This window comes from Chaetura pelagica, unplaced genomic scaffold (genome assembly GCF_000747805.2).
Source record: "Chaetura pelagica isolate M959 unplaced genomic scaffold, ChaPel_1.0 scaffold28, whole genome shotgun sequence".
In the NCBI taxonomy this organism is placed as follows: Eukaryota; Metazoa; Chordata; class Aves; order Apodiformes; family Apodidae; genus Chaetura; species Chaetura pelagica.
The window spans coordinates 873523-894417 of NW_009954303.1; the positions used below are offsets into that span (position 1 = coordinate 873523).

Here is a 20895-nt window from a genome sequence, read left to right on the forward strand (position 1 = left end):
CCCAAAAAGCCTGTTTGTTCCCTTAGCCAGGAGGCAATAAATTCCTGAGCAGGTCAGTGAGCTTGGCCATCAAAGGCAGCTGTCACTCCTTAGGTGACAGCAGTCTCACAGTGCCAAAGATCATCTGTCCTGTGCACCTGATTGAAAAAACGGGCTCAAAAGGGTTGTGAAGAGGTACCACCTGCAGTGAGCACAACTGGGACACCTGGCTAAGGTTGTGGCGTGGGAGTGAGTCCAGTATCTCAGAGCCATGTTCCCTGCACCCAAGCTTGCCAGCTACCATGGTCCACCTCAGCCAGTGGCACCAAAACAAATCAGCCATATGATTGTGCATTTGTATCCTCCAGGTAAGGGGTCCCCAAGACCATCCCAGCAGCCAGGAGGTGACAGAGTCTGCAGTGCTGCTCCTTGACCAGCTACTGGACAGTAGGGATGACTCAGGACCCACCCCTAAAGTGTTTTCTGATAAGATCCTGCAACATAAGGCAGCATCCCCCTCCATCAGTTTGGTGGATTTTATTCTTGTGTTTCAAGCATCCAGGGTTTAGCAGAGGTGAAGCAGAAGGTTTAGGAGACTCAGAGGAAATTAGGAATGAAATGGAAGCCAAAGCAAGGGCTGCTCTCATGCACATGGGAGGATGCAGGGGCTGGGGAGAGAGTAGCCTTGATGGCTACTTAAATCTTTCCTCTGGTTTACACTGTACTGAACAGCAGTGTGTCCTCAGCACCCACAGTAAGAGAAGCTGCTCCACTTGAATTAAAGTTATTTTTGGCTCACTGCTGGACCAAGTCTTTAGCTGTTGTCAACCTCTCTCTTAAGCTTTCTTAAGCTTCTACCAAACTGGGGCTTTCCAAGCTTCCTTGGTGGGGCTGGTAGCATTGATCACAGAATCACAGAATCATAGAATCCTAGGAGTTGGAAGGGACCTTGAAAGATCATCTAGTCCAACCCCCCTGCCAGAGCAGGGTCACCTAGAGCACATCACACAGGAACGAGTACAGGTGGGGTTTGAATGTCTCCAGAGAAGGAGACTCCACAGCCTCTCTGGGCAGCCTGTTCCAGGGCTCTGTCACTCTCAGAGTAAAGAACTTTTTCCTGATATTTACATGGAACCTGCTGTTCCAGTTTGCACCCATTGCCCCTTGTCCTATCTCACTGGACATCAGTGAAAAAAAGCTTTGCTGTCTTTTGCAGGAGAAGGCCAACATCCATAGCTTTGCAGCGTTGAGGAAGTCAGTGGGATGTTGATCCTCCAGGGCTTTTGGCACTGCAAAAATCATCAGCACTCTGGCATGAACTCAGTTGTTCTGCCACCGAAAGGACAAGCCACCAGTGCTACCCAGGTGTCTTCAGCAGATGCTTTCGAAGCAGCGTCAGGGTCAGCAAGGTTGTGGGTGAGCTCTCCAGCAGTCAGGCAGTGAAATGCCACCAGCTTCCCCACTGCAGGGATTTGTGTCAACTGGTGGCCTGTCCCCAGCACAGCGGTGGCTCACACAAAGCAGGACCATGGATTCCCACAGCAATTATTTGGCATGGGAGAGCTGCTGTAAATTCCTGGGGAGGAAAAGGCCACTTTTGCTTGCAGCAAAGCAGAGTCCTGGGTTGGGTCCTGAGCTGCCAGCCGCTGTCACAACCCCAGAGGTCCTCAGGCATTTGGTCTCTTAGGAATTACTGCAAGAGAAGCAAAGCCATCAGGAAGGCAGGATTGAGAGGGGGTTTTTTTTCTGGGTTATTTTCTTTAAAGCCTTTTTAATTGAGGACTGAAGGGGCTCCATTCCGTGGTCTTGCTGTCAGTGTTACAGGGCCAAATCAGACCATGAGGTGGTGGGAGAGCACGTAAACACACAACATTGGAAGGTGCATATGTGAGAACAGCATCCATCCCCACAGCTGCCTTGGGGGAATCAGTGATATTTTCCTGTTCATTTACTGCCTCAATGACAAGCCAAACATGGGGGGAAAAAAAACCCTAGAGAGGTCTGAATCTCTTTCCTTTTATTTTGTCCTTTACAGATCAAAATTCTTTCATGCAGCTCCTAAGCTGAGAAAGCAAATGTGCTGGACTGGAACCAGGCATGAGAACTTAATCAAGGAGAAGGGGGATAAAAAAATTTTGGGCAGCAAGCAAACAGGTGGGGGGAGCGTCTGGTCTGCAAAGGCAGGGTGTCTGCAATCTTTGTAGCAATTAGATTTAATGGGACAGAAACGTTTCTCTCCTCCACATCCCCTCCTCCTCTCAGCCCGAGGGGGAGAAAGGAGGGAGGTGGTGATGGGGAGGTGGAGGGGGGAGAGAAGATTTGTAAGACTCTTTGACGTCAGCCCTGCCCTATAAAAAGCTGGCAAGGAGCTGGAAAGCAGAAATCAGAGCTGGTGGAAGAGCAAAGATGCCAACCCCGAATATCTCCACCTCTGCAGCCAAGGGCTTCCGCAGGGCAGTGTCAGAGCTGGACTCCAAGCAAGCTGAGGCCATCATGGTAAGACAACCCTACTCCATTTCTTTCCCTCCTCCTCCAAAAACTGCAACCTCTCCCATAGCTATAGGCAGAGGCAGGCAGGGATAGATGGACCCACACTGCCTTCGTGGGAGTTCCCCCATATGGGCACCTGTGGATTCCAGACTGGAATCAAAGAGAAATTACCCCAACGGTTCTCTTTCTATACTGGTACATGTGAAATGCAAACATTCAGGGGGTGAAAGCCTGAACTAATGCCACCCTTCCCCTCTTGACCCTTCCCCAACCAAAAGCAAAGACCATAGACCTAAGCCAGAAATAACACGGAATCCCCAGCTTTCCTGATTTTCAGGAGCTATTAATGCTCTCCTGATTTTATGGCAAAAAACTGCAGAGATTTCAGCTGTTCCAGCATAACGAAAAAGAGTTGGCTGTTATTTCAGACAACATACAAGGCACAGGCAATTTAATAATTTTTTTTTGCTGCTGCTGCATCCACAGTTTTCTTTTCTCCTGGCACAGCCTTGTTTCTGTTCCCAGCCCTCCCTTATTGTGGTCTCAGCCTTGGGTTTAGCACAGGCAACACTTCTGCACATACCACATCTGTGTGTTTCAGAGAAAGGAGAGGGAAACAAAACCTGCTGAGCTGCCAAGTACCTTTAGTAATCTAAGTCAGGCCAGCCCACTGGACTAGCTGTAGGGACAGGAACATTTTAGCTCCTAACCCAGATACCAGCGCAGGCAGAAGAAGCCCTAAGACTCATGGCATGGGACAGTCCTGTGGGTCTGATGTGGCCAGGCTGCAGGCAACACTGGAGAAGCCAGAGCAAGCTCAGTGCACCAGGGGGGAACACCCACGGGATGTTCGGCAGGAGGAAACCTGGGAATTGAGCTGGGTTATGGAGCAGATATGCTTGGAGACTTTAGGGTGACTCCAGCAGTTTGGTTAGAGAGCTCCCCATTTCCCTCCCCTACAGACACTGCCTTTTTCACCTGCTCCCCTCTTAAACCTGTGTGGTGCTCTAGCTTGGTAAAATCAGCCACTACACAGGAAGCAAGAGGTGTTTTGCAGAGGGGAGTGTGCTGAAAAGGAAGGGAAGCATTTAGGAAACAAGGAGCTAAGTATGCTTTCTCTAATAAATGGAAATCAGGGAAGGATTCCCTCTGATAAAACCATTTTCATTCTGGCAAAATAATGAACACTTAAGGGGTTCATGAAAGCCTGGCATTTTCCAGGCTGCTCATCAAATCGGTACTTGAGCTGCTCATTGCTGTCTGGAGAAGGGGTGAGTTTGGTTATTATACACTCTGCAGTGCTGTTTCATGTTTGATGGGAAACGGGCCACTGTATGAAGGGGTCAGAGGAATTCAGGTTCCCCATGTGTGCTGGCAAGAATGTGCCAGCCTGCCTGGGGTGAGTGGCTCCTCCAGCCTGCAGTGGACATAAAATCTCAGTCCACCTTTGCATCCCTTTTTGGAATGGAAATTCTCAGGAAAATAACTAAAAACAAATCTAGCCCTTTTAGGATCACTCTAAGAGCAGGCAACATGAAAGGATTTGCCCTTTGCTCTCAGCTAGCATAGGAGCTATCCTCACTCCCTTCACTTACCTGCTTGTACCAGGCAAGAGGCATGACTCTGCATTTGTGTGCAACATTGTGTGTCCCTAGCACACCACCTGGTGTTGATGTGACCACGGATGATTGGCCACCAACCCTCTGCTCACCATTGCACCAGTTCCAGCAGGTCTAAGGTGTCCCTTTATCATTTTAATACCCAGGGACCAGCACCCTACTGCAGGGTGAAACTAGGGGAGGGAAAAGACCTTTAAAATCCCAGAGCTCATCTACACTAGCAGCTATTTTACATGTCAGCTGGGCCAGCCAAACATCAAACTCACATAGTGCAAAAGTTATTTGTTACGTATTTAGTTCTTCTGCTGCTGATAGTTTTTACAAGACACTCTGGGACTGTAGCTGGAGCAAGGTTTGATTACAGAGCATAAAAGCAGAGCCAGGCACAAGACAGCAGTTGGAGGCAACTCAGCAGGCAGGAGTATCCAGGGAAGCAGGGATGAGATATTACTGTCCCCACACTGCAGGGAGGGAAATAGTCTTTACAATCCTTCCTGCTTGCTGCAGATAATGAGCCATGAAAAAAATGCCCAACTATCTCAAGTCAGAGCACACTGGTTTTAATGACATTGCTTCAGCAGGGCACTCTGAGCTGCAGCAAATTCAAAGAAGGAAAAACAAACTTCATAAGAGGTGAATGACCGTATCAGTCTCAGGTCTCAGTTAAGCAAATAAATGCTTTGCAAAATCAAATCAAACTTCTCATTGTAGCTGGATACGCGCTCAGGGAACTAGTGTGCAAGGCAATTCAGAAATACCACGTAATGCTGCCTCCCAAAGAGAGGAAGGCATTTTTTGTGACAGATCAGTTTGGTTAGTTTATATGCCAGTTTCCTATTTTCCAGCAAAAGGAGCTAATACCCCAACGAGTGTAAATATGAGGGGCAGATGAGAGGACAATGAGATGGGGAGCGTGCAGCCAGGAGCCTTCACCCAGCAGAGGAGTTTGAAGGCAGGCAGATCCCTCACAGTGCTCTTGTCTCAAGCAAAATTCAGCCTTTTTTAAAATTTTTATTTTATTTTTCTTTTTTTCCAATTTACCCATGCAAAACATGCCAGCATCGAGCTAAGCAGCTTCCAGGACAACTCAACAACAACAAAAAAACACCATTCTTGCCTGCTAGGGGCCTCCCAGTCCCAGCACATGGGTCTGACTGGTCATGGCTGCCTCTCCAGCTGCAGCTTTCCAGTCACACAGGTCTTCTCACTGTTTACACTCCTTCCAGGCAGTTTTTAACTTGATTTGGGTCCAAGTTCCCTCCTCTCCCCTGCTCCACCCCAGAAGTAAAATCCTGCTGCACCTCTGGGGACAGTGTGATAAAACATTCCTTAACTAAAGCTCTGCCTGGCTCGGGAGCGCTGCAGAGCCCAGTCACTGTGGGCAGCATAAGCCTGTTTGCCTTGCTTATTGCATGCACTTTAAAGTAAACACCAGCTTAGCTTTAAACATGGTAGCAATATAAAACACACGGCTTAAGCTGAGCACATGCTCACAAGCTTTTCAAAGTTAAGCCTAAAGGTACTTATTAGTTTTCTTCTCTCTTTGAGCACAAATACCATCAATTTAGACCAGCAGCAAGATGTGCTTATTTATTAGAAGGTGTTCTCCTGTGCCACAAGTAATAAAGGGTTTTGAGGATCAGCAAATATAATTTCAGAGGGGTATCTTTATTAAAAAAGGACCAGATAGAAGTGTGTGGGCCGGTGTCTAGATGTGTTGTGTTTTCCAGACTGTATTTGAAATGAAATACCAGCTGGACACTGCTAAACCATCCAAGAGGATTTTCACATGAAATATTAGTTATTGATGATGAGCCTGGAAAAGCAGAGAGAAAATGGGCTTGGTAGTTGATTTGGCTGCCTTTTAAAGAGGAAAATACTCTCCACATTTTTACAAGGTGGGAAGGTGCTGCTTGGTTAGCAGGTCTATATTTTCCAGATATTTTCAATGTAATCAGAAGGAAAACTGCAGCCAGTCCCACTCCTTATGCAGGTGCTGGATGGTTTTACGTGCTGCACCTTCTTCCGTGCTGCCACAGGTTTCTTTTTGCTAGTTCTGAGGTTTTTTCATCTGGTTTGTGTATTGAACACAGAAAATTGGAACCAGCTGAGCTGCCTCTAAATGGAAAACTGGTTGTAAAAGACCAAGGACAAAGGAATTAACATATGAGCTATTTGTATAACAAAAGAAACAGCAGTGGTGGAAATAGTTTGCAGCTTACTAGAAATATGAGTGACCTAAACACTATGCCAGGCACAGAGTTGCAGCATTTCAGGTGCAATTCCAAGTAACAAATATCTCCGGGATCTTATTGGCACGAAACAAATCTATGGATGAGTGGCAGGAATTTATTTTCTAGGGTAGGTGGAAGTGGTTTCAAATACACTTCAATGGGCAAGCATCCACTTGAGTCAGAAGAAAAGGCCACTTTGGATCCTGAGAGCAGTTCAGCTAAGCTGCTCTGCTAATACACCTACACCTACAGTTTGTGTTTTCTGGCCAGCCCACAGCTGTGAGGTTCAGCTGTCCCTCATTGATATCTTTTCTCAGCATCACATTTATCTAACACTTCTCCCCTTGAGTTCATCAGACACCTGAAAACTGCATAAGATTGTTTCTGATATTTATTTTTTGAAGGATATTGAAAGCTGTTGCTAGGGAAGGTGAGGGGAGAAGCCCACTGTCTTGTTCTCTACAAGGATATTTTACACAGATTTTTCCTAAAGCTCCACATTTCCAAAAGTTCAGTTCTAAAGCCTCAGTTCTCATCACAAGATCTTCTTCTATAAAGCCAGGCAAGTCAGTCAAGCCTTTCCCTTCTTTCTCAGCTGAGACACATCAGTTGTACCTCATCCAGCTACTGGATTTGCCTCTGATCTTCTAAAAAGCTCTATCAGAAGTGTTACTTATTTCTGTTCTGTCTTCAGTCTCCACGGTTCATTGGTAGACGTCAAAGCCTCATTGAGGATGCCAGGAAGGAAAGAGAGGCTGGGGGGGGAACTGAGGCAGCAGAGTCTACAGAGACCATTGTCTTTGAGGAGAAGGATGGGAGAGCCATGCTGAACCTCTTCTTCATGCTCAAGGGAGCCAAGACCTCACCACTCTCCCGTGCACTTAAGGTATTTGAGGTGAGTTACCTAACCTGTTGTAAGGGTCTGAAGGGACACACCACAGGTTTCATGGCTGTTTGTGAGAAATATCACTTGAGACTACTAAAGAAAACTCAGACTAGGTCTGTCTATGGCAAATTATCAATTAATTGTCTGATGTCCCCACAATTATGCTTTGCTCATGCCCCAACATTCCATCACTGTCCATCACTAAGAGTGAGCCATACTTCTGTCTGGTAGTGCTGCTAAGCTCTAGGCTCAGCTTCGCTTCATTACTGGGTTAAACCACAGTTTCACACCTACAATCCACCCCTTTGTGGCTTGTAGCACTGCAGCCCCTTCCACTGCTCAGTGCTTCAATGCAAGGCTCTGACCCAGTGTTCAAAGGAAGTTGTGTGCCCTGAGTGGCTGCAAACCAAACGTGTCCTATAGTGGGTCAACAGGTGGGCAGTCTCTGAATGGCAATGTTACATTGGTCCTTGGTCAAAGAGTTACAGGAACAACTTCAGCCTGGGTCTAAAACTATTATATGGATTTCAAAATTACCTCCCTACTTCAGAGGTTACTTTCACTCACATGTTAAAGATTCTGTTGTTTCCCCACAGAGATACCTGCTGTATACAGTTTTAAATACCAAGGAAAACTGGTAACTAATTGAGCTTCTCCCCCTTAGCCAGAAATATAACATTGCATTATCCAGAATGTCAGTACTATAGAAAGACTGAGACAAGTGCTGTCTATCTAAACAGCAATCAAAACACAACGTGCATTTATGTAGTACATATTCATCTAGCAGGATTCAAAAGTGAGGTTCTGAGATATGTTTTATCTATAGTAGTTTAATTTCGTTGACTTCAGCAGTGAGAGGAGAGGACTATTTGTTCCTGTTAATTATCATGTGGGTTGTAAGGGGCCTCTAGAGGTCTTTAGTTCAATGTCCTGCTCAGAGCATGTCCAGTCACAGCAGGTTGCTTCGGCTTGTGCTTGTTGCATTCTGATGATCACTGAGGTAGAGATCTCACAGTCTCATTGCACCCCTTGAGCAGTGTTGCCTTAATGGTAAAAAGCTTTATCTCTTTTTTTCTATTTAATGTCCTTGCTGCCAGCTTGTGCCTGTTGCCTCTTATCCTCCCACTATGGACTTTTCAGATGTGTCTGGCTCTGTCTTCTTTATACCCTCCCACCAGATACTAGTAGACCGTGAACCCTGCTGCCCCTTCACTTCTTAAGGCTGCAAAAATTTGTGCTCCAGCCCCCTGTGCATCTTGACATCCCTCAACTATACCTGCTACAGCACATCAGTGTCTTTCTTCTATGGGACATGGTACTCCAGATATGATCTCCCTCATGCCAGATAGAAAGGAGGAATCCCTTCCTTTGACCTGTTGTCTACAGTCGTGCTACTACAATTCAGGATGTGATTGGTCTTTCTCATCACAAGGGCATGGTGCTAGCTCATATATTAATGAATCATAATTATATAACATCTACCTCATGAAATGCAACCAATTCTGGGGTAAAAACACATCACCAGCAATACTACACAGCAAACCCACTACTTAGTAGCTGAAAACATACAAGAAGTGTGTTTGAGGGATAAGTGTTTCCCTGAAAGCTTAGGGCATTCTAGATATTCATTGCCCATGCAGCATCATCTCTCATAATCTTATAAAAAACCTTTAAGTTCTTCAGTAATTGCAAAACATCTTGCATATCCTCTAAGAGGACTTGCAAGAAAAGCTGTTTTCTGGGCAACACATGGTTCTTGTCTCAAGACTGAAGGAATCTCCACAGCAATCTTGTCAGACTTGTCAGCCTTGGTGTTTCCATGGTTGGGGTCTCCTTCATAAAAGTGCACAGCTACCAGATGAGAAATGAAAAATGAATCACTGTAACATTTTGAATGCAATGGACTGCTTAGCAGGTATGAAACACAGAAGTGTAGCTCCTGAACTTGGTAGATCTTCTGTTACACTGCATTTAAAATCTATAATTTAAACAATATTTAAAACACTAAGCAAGAAATGGGGGCAGTGTATGTTCAAATATTATTTGTTTCTTCCTGGAGTGATTTACCTGCTACATCAAGAGCTTTCCTAGTAAAAGCTTTGAGCTTGCCACAGAGAGAGCTTTAAATATAATAAAAACCCAAGCATGTCAAACCACAAAAGAAGAAGATTCATTTCCCAGATGCCTCTGGCAATGCAGGTACAAAATATGAAAGCAGATGGACATAATGACATTTGCCTCATCATGAACCAAGCTGCAGGGAAGCTGGTTTCACTCTTCTGTATGTGTTACATGCAGCTAAAGCATAGGTAATGCAATCACGCCTGTCAGATTAATGCAAAGGTATTGATTGCTGAGGCGACAATGTAATAGTGAAGTTGGTGGGTACATTAAAAAAGACAGCCCTAAATGTAATTTACCTGTGGCATCACGTCTGTTCCTTCTCATCTTTCTGCCTCTGATTAACAAAAGTAATCATGTCCCTTCCTCTACCAAAGATCCTGCAGACACTTTGGAAAGGTTGGCTCATCGCGCAGCGACCTGGGCTGGTCCTGCCAGGACAAAGGAAACATCCACAAATCTCCAGGGCACCTGGAAAGACTCTAGGCTTTTTTTTATTTTTTCCTCCTTCTTATTTTTTTGGGGGGAACCAAGTTCTGATGGTGAGCCCTGATGATGTCAGTGCTGCTGGTGAGCCCCAGTTTAATGCTGCTGCTGCAGAGGGGTGGGCCCGGCCCCGCGGGTTCAGCACCTTGGCCAGCGCCGCCGGCCCCTTTCCCGCCACCGCCGGCCCCTTTCCCGCCACCGCCGGCCCCTTTCCCGCCACCGCCGGCCCCTTCTGCTGCAACCGGCAGAAACCTGGAGAGGGCAAAGGAAGGGGGGTCATGTGGCGTTTTGCCACATCCATTTCCCCTCTTGATACCATCTTCTTTGCCGCCTGGGGAGTCTGCTGTCCATAGGTACTGACCGGCTCCATGTGTTTTCTGTCCAGAAGGAAAAGCTGTGGAATGAATGGCTGAATGTGTCTATCCCAGTGGGGTAAAAAAACAGAAGAAAAAGTGGGAATCCCTCCCAAATGTATCCATATGGACATCTTTGGGAAGCAGCAGCAGGTGTTTCCAGTGTTGTTTAATGTTTCTGTTCTCCTTTTCCATGTCCCCAAAGACATTTGAAGCTAAAATTCACCACCTGGAGACCAGGCTTAGCCGAAAGGCCCGTGAAGGGACTGCTGAACTGGAGTACTTTGTGCGCTGTGAAGTTCACAGCTCTGACCTCAATACTTTCATCAGCTCCATCAAGAGGGTAGCAGAAGACGTGAGGACCACTAAGGAAGACAAATGTAAGGAACTTACAAACTATTTCACTTTTGCAGAGAGGCTGAGCTGTAGCAACAGAGTGTAGAGCTTGTTATTCTCAGACAAGGGAAAGGGTTACTGCACACTGAGTTTGAGCGAAGCAGAAAAGACTGCCTGTGGGACTCCTGAATCCTAAAAGCCACTCTCCTCCTTGCCCATTTCTCAACAGACTCCAGAGCCTGTAGCCCATTCTTTTGGCAATAGATTGAAAAAACAGAAATAGAAGATGAAACTTAAGCTTTTTTCACACCTGTCCTGCAAGTTTTCCATCCCTACACCAGTATTTTATATTAAAAATGTAGTTTCCTACCTACCTGTCAGGAACTCTGCAGATCCAGCACTAAACTACAAGACACTCCCCATCCCATCCTGTTCTGAAGACAGTGTGATTCCTATTGTAAAGTGTCCCAAGAGATACGCAGTGATCAATCAACAACCAGTTGGACCTGTGGATTTTTTTTTAATGTGAAGTCTAGAGTCTTCAAGTAAAGTCCAGTTTTCATCCTCTTGTTTGTTTTTGTTACAAAATACTCTGCTGAGAGGTGGGCAGGGAAGTCATGTGATGCACACCATGGCATTAGAACTGACTTTAGGACAAGAGCATTGAAAGTGTGGTACTACTGTCCAGAAGGCACAGCTGGGTCATGTGCTGTTTGTTGGGTCTGTGCATTTGGCACACCAGGTCAGATGGATCATATTCAGCCTCACAATCCCTTCTCAGCAGGGCGTGCTCCATCTCCACTTCCACTACCAGTTCTTCTCTTTCTCTCTTCCCACAGTTCACTGGTTTCCCAGAAAAATCTCTGAGTTGGACAAGTGCCACCATTTGGTGACAAAGTTTGACCCTGACTTGGATCTGGATCACCCGGTGAGTTAGTCTGTGTGAACACGTCCTTGCATTGGAGTCCTGAGTCAGAAGCAGGGAGCCAGAGAACACACATTAGTGCAGCTGATCAGGGAACTGTAGTGCAATCACCACCACAAGAGCAGTTTCTTCAGCCAGCAATGAACTCTGTTTGATGAAAAATTTTAATAACTGATTATAAATCCTGTCTCTGTTCCTATTTGTCATCACAGGGCTACTCTGACCAAGTGTATCGCCAGAGAAGGAAATCAATTGCAGAAATTGCTTTTCACTATAAGCAGTAAGTCTCATTCCTAACGTCCATGCAGGGATAATGCCATGTCGATGCAACCTGTTGGGAATTCATTGTGCTACCTGCATGACACTTTTATGTTTTGTCTCCCCATTCAGCCTTGCAGCTCTTTTTGTGTTCCTCTTCTCTCTATGTATTCCAGTCTCTTCTTAATTAAAAAATGTCTGTGGTCATTAATTCATACATTGACAAAGCCAGAATAAACCTCCTGCATAACAAAAGCCATGTATAATTCTGTCAGACCTCAAACTTCATTTTGAAATGTAGCATCACATTAAGAATGACATCTAGTTTTGGCTTCAGTGTTTCAAGTACTGAAAAAGCTACTACGTGCCCAGAAAACCTGTTCCGATGGTTCATTATCCTGGCTGTGAAAAAATGTGGGTTTTATTTCTCAACTGACTCTTGGTAGCTTTAGGTTTCACCCAATGGATCATATGTGCCTTTCATCTGCTAGATTGATGTCTGCTATCAGATTTTTTTCTGCTATGACAGTATTTATAGACTAAATTATTTATATCCTGACTCCCTCTGATAAATTAAATAGATTCCTGTAATGGTCTCATCATTGTCTTATATAGATTTAAGACTATCTCTTGTACTCATACTTAATACTCCTGTTCTGATATGTGCAGTGATAACACTCAGTCTCTTCACTGCAACATCAAACAGAGCTCTAATATTCAGCCGGGTGTATAAGATATTCCTTAGATCCTACTCAATAACGCTGCCTTCCACCATAGTATCTCCCTCTCCAAGCAGGACTTTAAATGTCAATTTCTGGAGGGAGCTGTGCTGAAAGCAGGCTATGGAAATTACATGGATCACCTTCTTGAGCTACCCCTGCAAGTGGTGTGATTCCAGCACGGCTTTCTCCTCTGTTATATTTCATGTTCTTTGCAGATTTGAAGCCCAGAATATAGACATTGATGGTTTTACCCTGTGCTGATACTAAATGCACAGAAAGTCACTGTGCCAGCAAGAGAATCCTGAGGGACACAGGAAGAAATACTGTCCTAAGATGATGTACCTGGGTATGAGATGTTGTCTCTCACATCTCATAGGCTAGCATTTATGAGCCACTGTATAGCATGCCTTCAGGCTGTTAGTGGAAAAGGAGCTATGCTTCATCACTATAACATGTGAATATCTATCTCATTTGTTCAAATACAGATCAGAGGATTTAGGAAATGCAATTGCCAATTATGATGCAGAAATGGCAAAAGTGTCAGTCTTCTTCAGTGCCTACTTATATCAATTTCAAAATTTTCTTTTCTTGCCATCTTTAATCTTCCTGATAATGTATTTTTCTGCAGTTCAAATGTGTTTAATTTTCCTTATGTAGCTGCTTTTATTTCCTAGCCATGGATTCATTCTTGGAGCCATCAGCCCCCTGAAGTTCAGGCACATTAAATTAGTTCATTTTCACACAGTTTAATATATTTTTTTTTTCCCAGAGGGAAAAAAATATGGAAAATACCGTGCCTCATAAGCTTTTGTTCATTTATAACCTTTGGCTCAACTAATTTCTCTTTGTAGCACCTGTACAAATGACACAGTACTAAGGCTTTTTTTTTCATGTTACTCCCATGTTTGTTTTAGGGAAGATTGTTCAACATCATGCAGCTTTTCCAAAGGGATTCCTTCTAAAAAGAAGGGGGAGCCTGGGCTGTGCTCTGCTGCTGTTAGTAATGGTGTGTTTGCCTTGCAGTGGGGACCCAATCCCTCATGTGGAGTACACGGCAGAGGAGATCGCTACCTGGTGAGCATTGATTTAATCTGAGAGCTTTATTGGCTTCACCATTAGAAACTGGGAATCAAAACCTAAATGATTAGGAAACGATATCTTAAAAAAATGTATCAGGAGTGCAAGGATCCCACTTAATGGCTTGTTATAAAAACTGGTAACTCATTGCATGTAATTTTATGATGGGAACTGCATTTGGGAGAGCAAGCTCCCTCAAAACAGTGGTGCTCTGTCTCCTCCTCTCTTGGGGCTGCACCACAAGCACTTTCACACTGCCAGCCCCAAGAGCTTTCTCCAAAGGAGCTTCCCCAAAAAGCAAGGTAGGTAATTTGGAGTCCTACTTCTCTAAGGGGACCTGGCTTAGTAGCAGCTTCCGATCAAATAACAGTTGTCACAGCTGCAGAAAGAAGTATGAGGCCCATCTGCAGAGTACCTTGCTGGCCTCACTTAGCAAAATGCTTCCTTTAAGCTTAAGTATTTCCAGGAGTGTCTTTGAAAACAAGGCCAGCTCATATAAGCTGAGTACACAGGCTCCTAAACAAGGTCATCCCCTGGTTATATTGACTGTCTTCATAGTGCAACTTCAGGAGCTAATCTAAAGGGAATACTTTAATTCCAGTTGGTATCTTCTATACAATCTTCTGGCTTTCAAGGTCAGAAATCAGTCTGTGCAGATACAACCACTGACTTTGCAGGCTCATTTGAAGGTGTGTCTGTACGTTTGCATGCCCCTATCAATGTGCACAGACATAGACTCAGTGGTGGAAAAAGGTAAAAGGACAAGAAACCTAGAGGAGTAACTCTTTGAAAGGACATAGGCAGAGGGCAGGAGAGGACTAGACACATAAAGCCTTTAAACATCTGCCACCTCTCATCCTGAAGGAAGGAGGTCTACAGCACGCTGAAGAGCCTGTATCCCACCCACGCCTGCAAGGAGTACCTTGAAGCTTTCAATCTACTGGAGAGATTCTGCGGCTACAATGAGAACAATATCCCTCAGCTGGAGGAGGTCTCCCTCTTCCTGAAAGGTGCGTATGAGCCTGAGGGACCCAGGCCCAGGGTCTGCCAGGGCTCAAGAACGGTGGTGGCAGCTACAGCCAGGAAACCTGAACCTGAAGGAGGAGTGCGAGCTGAGATCTGGGAGGGGAGCTCATGGAGGCTTGTGCATTGCTCACTGAGGCCATGGTAGAACCCAGATGGTGGGGGCTGCAATTGAAGGTCAAGCCTGTAGCCAGATGATCCCACTGAGCACCTAAAGAGCAGATGTTGCTCCCTAGTAGGCTTGGCAAGATTAGGCTTGACGCAGCAGAAGCCTTTTAACTTCCAGCACTGATGCTTTTCCTGTCTGTTCTGGGAACACGGGCCATCAGCACAGCCTGAGGGCCGTGCACCCCCGCAGAGACAGTGTGTCCTGTTTCAGAGAGGACTGGCTTCCAGCTGCGGCCGGTGGCGGGGCTGCTGTCAGCGCGGGACTTCCTGGCCAGCCTGGCCTTCCGCGTCTTCCAGTGCACGCAGTACATCCGCCACGCCTCCTCACCCATGCACTCCCCTGAGCCGTGAGTATCACCTGTCCCAGACATCCCTCCTGACCTTTCTCCCTCATGGATGACTCTCCCTGCTGCTGACCTCTTTTTTCTCCTTTTCCCCTGGACTCCTGCAGGGATTGCTGTCACGAGCTGCTGGGGCATGTCCCGATGCTGGCTGACAAGACGTTTGCCCAGTTCTCTCAGGTGAGGTGTTTGTCTGCTTCCTCAGCCCCAAGAGGGCAGAGCAGGTGGTGGGAACCCAAGCCGATCCCAGTCTTGCCACCTAAACCCATTCCATTCTAGGATTTATTTGTATTAAACACAATGTTCAGGAGCCCTGTTGATGATCCAAGAACCCAAATGTAGACTAAAAATATCAGACTCTGCAGCAAGGCGTTTATAGTCTGGGCATGATGGAGCTCCAGCAGGTGCACAGCAGTGCAGGGAAACAGTATCTAATGTCTTGAGGCAATAAAACACATAAAGCCCTCAGACCAAATCTGTCCTGATGTTTGTCCCTCCCCTTCTCTTCCCAGGACATTGGGCTGGCATCTCTGGGAGCAACTGATGAAGAAATCGAGAAACTCTCAACAGTAAGCTTTCCTCTTTGCTGGGTGGGGGTCCTGACCCCTTCAGCAGCACTTCTGTGGTATCAAGGGGACCGGTCCAGCCTGGTCTCCCCAGATTTGCAGGCTCAGAGCCCCGGCCCGAGCTGTCCCAGCCTGGCTCTTTCATGATGATTGTGCAGGGCAGAGATCAGCTAAACAGCAGAGCTCTCTTGCACATTAACCCAGTTTTCTCAGGCACCAGAGTATCATCAAGCATTGTATTTCCAACGACAGAACTGCTGGGATGGGATTAAATGACACCCACTTCCTTTGGCTCTGCCTCAGCAAGGTGACCTGTCCTGCTCCAAGGGCACTGAATGGCAGCACCGTGAGCTTCCCTGCGCACCGGGCACCCACCCAGGGGCAGTTCCCATCTGTCCCACTGTGGCCACAACTTAGTTTTACACTTTGCTCTGGCAGTGCTGGGTTACAGGGTAAGGAGAGGGGACAAAGTGCCAGGTGCCCATTAATTTAAACAACCTGAGATTCTGTCCATGATGCAAGGGCTCGGGAGTGACAGGGAGATGAAGATGAGGAGGTGTGTCCCTTGTGCATTTATTTTTTGTCCTTTCACAGCTTTACTGGTTTACGGTGGAGTTTGGGCTCTGCAGACAGAACGGGGTAGTCAAAGCCTACGGAGCTGGGCTCCTGTCGTCCTATGGGGAGCTCATAGTAAGTCTCAGCACAACTTGCCTCTCTGCTCTAGACCCTATACAGCAAAAAACTTATTCTGCACAGCTCAAATTACTTTATCCAACTTGCTCCTCACCTCTGTTTATCATATATGTGCTCTCCAATCCCCCTCATTTCATGCTGGCAATTCTTTGCTGTGCCCATAGCACTCCTTGTCAGATGAACCAGAGGTGCGGGACTTCGACCCTGATGCTGCTGCTGTTCAGCCTTACCAGGACCAGAACTACCAGCCAGTATATTTTGTGTCTGAGAGCTTCAGCGATGCCAAAAGTAAACTGAGGTAAGACTGGGCAGTGAGAGAGACCCAAACAGAAAGAAATGAAGCTATAATATATTCAAACAGGGCTTGACACCATGGCTGCTTTCAATTCAAGGCCTCCTAAGTACTTTGGAAACTGTTGCCAGGTCTTTCAAAGTGAAGTGATTCTCCATTCCCTGCAGGGTCCAACTTCAGTCCCTTGGATTCTCCCAAGAACACCTCTCCCCAAAATATTCTGGACTCAAGGGTATGGGTGTGATGAGTGGGATAGATTGGGAGGCTAGAATCTTGGAAACAAGACTGAGGGAGTGAGAGAAGAGACAAATCTAGCTCATCTGCTTAGTTCTCACAGGAAGGAGTTACAGACTCCCCCTCCGGTTCCTAGGGGGTGAGAAACAACATAACAGAGGGCTGGTGATCCAGAAATTTGAGACTCAACCCACCCACCAGCATCCCCTCTGCTTTCTTGCTGCAGAAGGCACAGGTGATACATGTCAGGTACTAGCTGTCCTTCATAGGAGTATCTCTCCAGCATGTGTCCTTCTGAAACATAGGCTTCTGTGTCATGTAAAAGTTTCCTCTGTGGGTTTTAGTTTTATGAGAAGGGCAAAGAGAAAGTAAAAATGGAATTATCTGAATTTAGGATACAGAAAGATGTTTGTCTTTCTGAGTAGCTGCTGGGCAACTTACACATTTATCACTCAACCAGCAAAAAAACCCCATCATGATGATCTTAGAGTTTTTTTCCAACCCACACAGTTCTATGATTATATATGATTCTATTATTAGTAGCTTATACACAAAAGAAACAGATTTGCTTAATGTGGAAAGACTTATCCATGGGAAGGATGGAGCTTTTGCCTCCTATACCGGTTAATATGTGTTAGCAGACAGCATCTTATCAGTGAAATGAGGTTTACCCTTTCCATACAACTTCAAACAGGATGGAGAAGGTCCATTCTACTCACAGACATCTGTTCAGAAAATCATGTCCTTGGCCATACCCAGAATTGCCAATAGGAGGAAAGCTCAGTCCTTGAAGGTTTGACTCACAGAGGAAAACTGCCTCTACCATTTTATCTTAGCTTAGTTCCAGCAAGTGGGTTATTTCATATAAATAACCTGGTGAGGACTGTTATCTGTTATATTTCAACTTCCACTTATATTACCCTCACTTACCCTGCTTATACAACCTGGAGTCCAGCTGCTCAAAAACAAGCACCTGGGGAGCCCATCTTCTCACATGCACTGGGCTGCTTTAAAAATAACACACAACAACCAGCTGTTGGCTAATGAGTAATTTCCTGTCATTTAAAAAGGAAAAACACATCACATACACAGCCAAGATCAGGCTAGAGGGTTTTGACAGCGACAAGCACTGTCAATGATCCTCTTTAAAGAGCTCAGAGACCACACAGATGTGAGGTGAAAACATTAAAGCATCTGTATTTTTTTATCACTGGCAGCTGCCACAATGGACCTGATTATCAGTGTTACCCCTCACAAGAAGCCTTTTTCCTAGGAAGAAAACTTTTCTTCCTTTCTAGAAAACCTGGTTTTCTAGGGTACACACACCCCCTCAGTGGCTCTTCCAGGCACCCATGTCATACTTTTATGCTTCAAAAAGTTGCCAAGTGTAACACACTCTTTTTTGGAGGGCAAATTTCTGCCCAGTAGCAGCTGTGCTGTCAGTCATCACTACAGCTCACAGTATTACTAAGCAAGGCAAGTTCTACCTTGCCTGGTAGAACTGCAATAAGCCATCTCTTTTAGGAAGTGGGCAATGTGAGTATGCAGGAAACCCCCACTCTTTGCACTTGGTTTTTTGTGTCCCTGCTAACGTGGCAGGTCCCTGCCGCTTCCACCATGTGCCCACTGGTCCTGGCTGGTGTTTTCCCCCAAACCCCGGGCATTCAGGACTAGGCTGCCCCGGGGCGTGTAGTGCCAACCAGAGGAGCATCTAGCTGAGAAATGGATGCGCTTCCCCGTGCCCTGCACCAGAGCAGGTCCCCGGTAGCCACAAGAGGGTACCCTAAGCTAAGCAATTCCGGAGCGAAAGGGTGAAGCCTCAGCAGAGCGAGGAGCTTCCCTCTTGCCAGCGCTGTTTGTCCCCTCACCCTCCCAGGCCTTTCCAGCAGACCTACCTAAATATACCTTCCCAGCTCCATATTCGCACAGACACTAAAGAAAAAAAAAATAATCCTACCTTATCAAGCACACAGATCTTAGTGATGGAGGTGAACGTGAGCAATTTTGGGGAAACCTTACCCTGGATTTGTTTTCACTTTACCTTGTACTTCTTCATTAGAAAGGCAGCAACAAGGTCTTGCTCTTGAGGGGCATCAGGTAGTCAGGCTCATCACCAAGATCTAAATGGGATGCTGTTCCCATGCACTTGCCCAGACATGAGCCACTGCCTGTCAAATCTGGCCTTAATACAGTTTGCAGCTAATTTGCCCCTCTGTAAGCAGAGATTGGTCAATAAATGAATGTCAGAAATTATTCAGGAATATAATAGTGCAATGCCTCAGGTTTCCCTGCAATTATCTTCTAAATCTCCTTCACGTTTTTGAAAAAGAAAAAACAGAAGTTGAAGTAGAAGGTGCCTGGAAATGGCTAGAGGTGACCACTTCATAGTACCCTCCAGATTGAAGAAAGCCCCTGTGTTCAGCCCACAGAAACCCTCAGTCAAATTCATGGTGCTCTTTGCTGAGCAGGAGGGATCTCAACTACTGCTATAGTCCTGTGGAGCTGGAAAGGTGGGAAATCAGAGCTTTAGTGCTACCTAGAAACTCTGCCTAAAGGAGGCATTAACTTGTGATCTGGGTAAATGATGATGGGTGGGGGGGAAACTAAAGACCCATCTCACATACCAAGCCCTCTGCACCCTTTCTTTTTTTTTTCCTTTTGCAGGAGCTACGCAGCACACATCAAGCGCCCCTTCTCGGTGAAATACGAGCCCTACACCCACAGCATTGAGCTCCTGGACAGCCCTCAGACCATCGGTCACTCCCTGGAGAGCGTAAGGGATGAGCTTCACTCGCTGATTAACGCACTCAATGTTATCAGTTAATGCGAGAACTGGGCTCTTTCCTTCCCCTCTTCCCTTGCAGCCCCAATCCCTCCCATTCTGCCCTCACCCAGTTCCCAGCTGATAAATCCTGCCTGTTTTCTCCAAACATTTTGCACCTCTGCTTGTCACCATGTGACCCCAAGAGCTTTCCACTTTTGTATGTAGGGTGCCCGAGGAGGGAAGAGGGGTGGACCCAAGGCCTGCTGGCTTTTTGGGTAGCTTTTCTACTGACTGCTGGAAGAGGCTTAGAACCAACCAAAAGCATGATCAAGCTACAAAGTTGAAGTCAAGAGCTGTGTGCTAGGCTCCTGGCTGCAAGAAAGAGGAAAAAAATCTCCTTTATTTTTTAAAAAAAAAAGTTAGAGAGAAAATGTATTTTTTTGCAGTTTGAGAGAATAAACAAATCTGTTGTGTTTTTTTTTTTGCCCAAAAGTTAAAAAGCTTCCTATACCAATTTCATGAGGGACCCTCAGCCACCACCATCTGCAGCCTCTTACAGCCTCATATATTTGAGAAAGGCAGAGCTGGTCTAGAAGCTTTTCTGCCTGAAACAACCCTTCAAGTTCCAGCTGCCAGCCTCCCCTCAGCTTCTGGCACAGGGAGATGCTTATGCACGAGCCCCTGAGCTGCACCACTGCTTCAGACTGCAGTAAGCATCATAGCTTCCCTGGGCCTCTGAACTGACCTAAGCCTGGAGCTGCCTGTCTGGTATAGAACAGTCCTGATCTACCTGAATCCTCCTCAGCACGACCACCACAGAGTAAGTTCAGGCCACCCAGGACCAGAGAATGGGCACCTTCTTCAAGCCCTCTTTTAAAAGCTTCCACAGCTGGGGGTGCTCAAGAGGAGCTGCCATCCTTTACAGCAGGTAACAGTCACAGCTGTTGATGTCCCTGTGTTCCTGGCCAGCCACAACAGCCTCTTGGTGTCCTGAGTTTCTTGGTTATTGCAGGCTGAGTGGGGCCACTGGTGTTTCAAGTTTGCCAGTCCTCGGGAGGATTTAACACACTTTCACTTTTCCAGTCTATTACACAGGTACAGCATCGTCTTGGGTGTAGATATCCCAATAACACTGTCACTTGATGTAGCTCAGGTGTGTGATTAATGCTATTGCTGGCCATTTCTGAGGAAGGCAACATATGGTTAGGATGCTCACAGCCAGTTGCATCCAGCTTTCACTGTAGATATTAATGGCTTCATCTGACCCAGAGCTCTCAGTTTTCCTCCCCCTGCTTTTGCCCTTCTTATCTTCTTGTGAGCTATCTCAT

General features: G+C 46.1%; 1 protein-coding gene across 1 annotated transcript; it reads left to right on the forward strand.

Annotated features, from left to right (window-relative positions):
* The first annotated feature begins 2385 nt into the window (after positions 1-2385).
* TH (tyrosine hydroxylase) lies at positions 2386-19627 on the forward strand. Its single transcript, XM_010003875.1, has 13 exons — positions 2386-2475; positions 7017-7217; positions 10374-10548; positions 11344-11432; positions 11642-11709; positions 13433-13483; positions 14351-14496; positions 14889-15024; positions 15129-15198; positions 15531-15587; positions 16179-16274; positions 16442-16575; positions 19468-19627. The coding sequence occupies exons 1-13, from the start codon at positions 2386-2388 to the stop codon at positions 19625-19627; spliced, it is 1473 nt and encodes a 490-aa protein (XP_010002177.1).
* Positions 19628-20895: the final 1268 nt, after the last annotated feature.

Excerpts from the sequence above, each read along its gene's own strand:
- TH (XM_010003875.1), top strand. The coding sequence starts at position 2,386 with ATGCCAACCCCGAATATCTCCACCTCTGCAGCCAAGGGCTTCCGCAGG. Across the intron at positions 7,218-10,373 it reads GTGCACTTAAGGTATTTGAG|ACATTTGAAGCTAAAATTCA; the intron begins GTGAGTTACCTA and ends ATGTCCCCAAAG. Across the intron at positions 11,433-11,641 it reads ACTTGGATCTGGATCACCCG|GGCTACTCTGACCAAGTGTA; the intron begins GTGAGTTAGTCT and ends TTGTCATCACAG.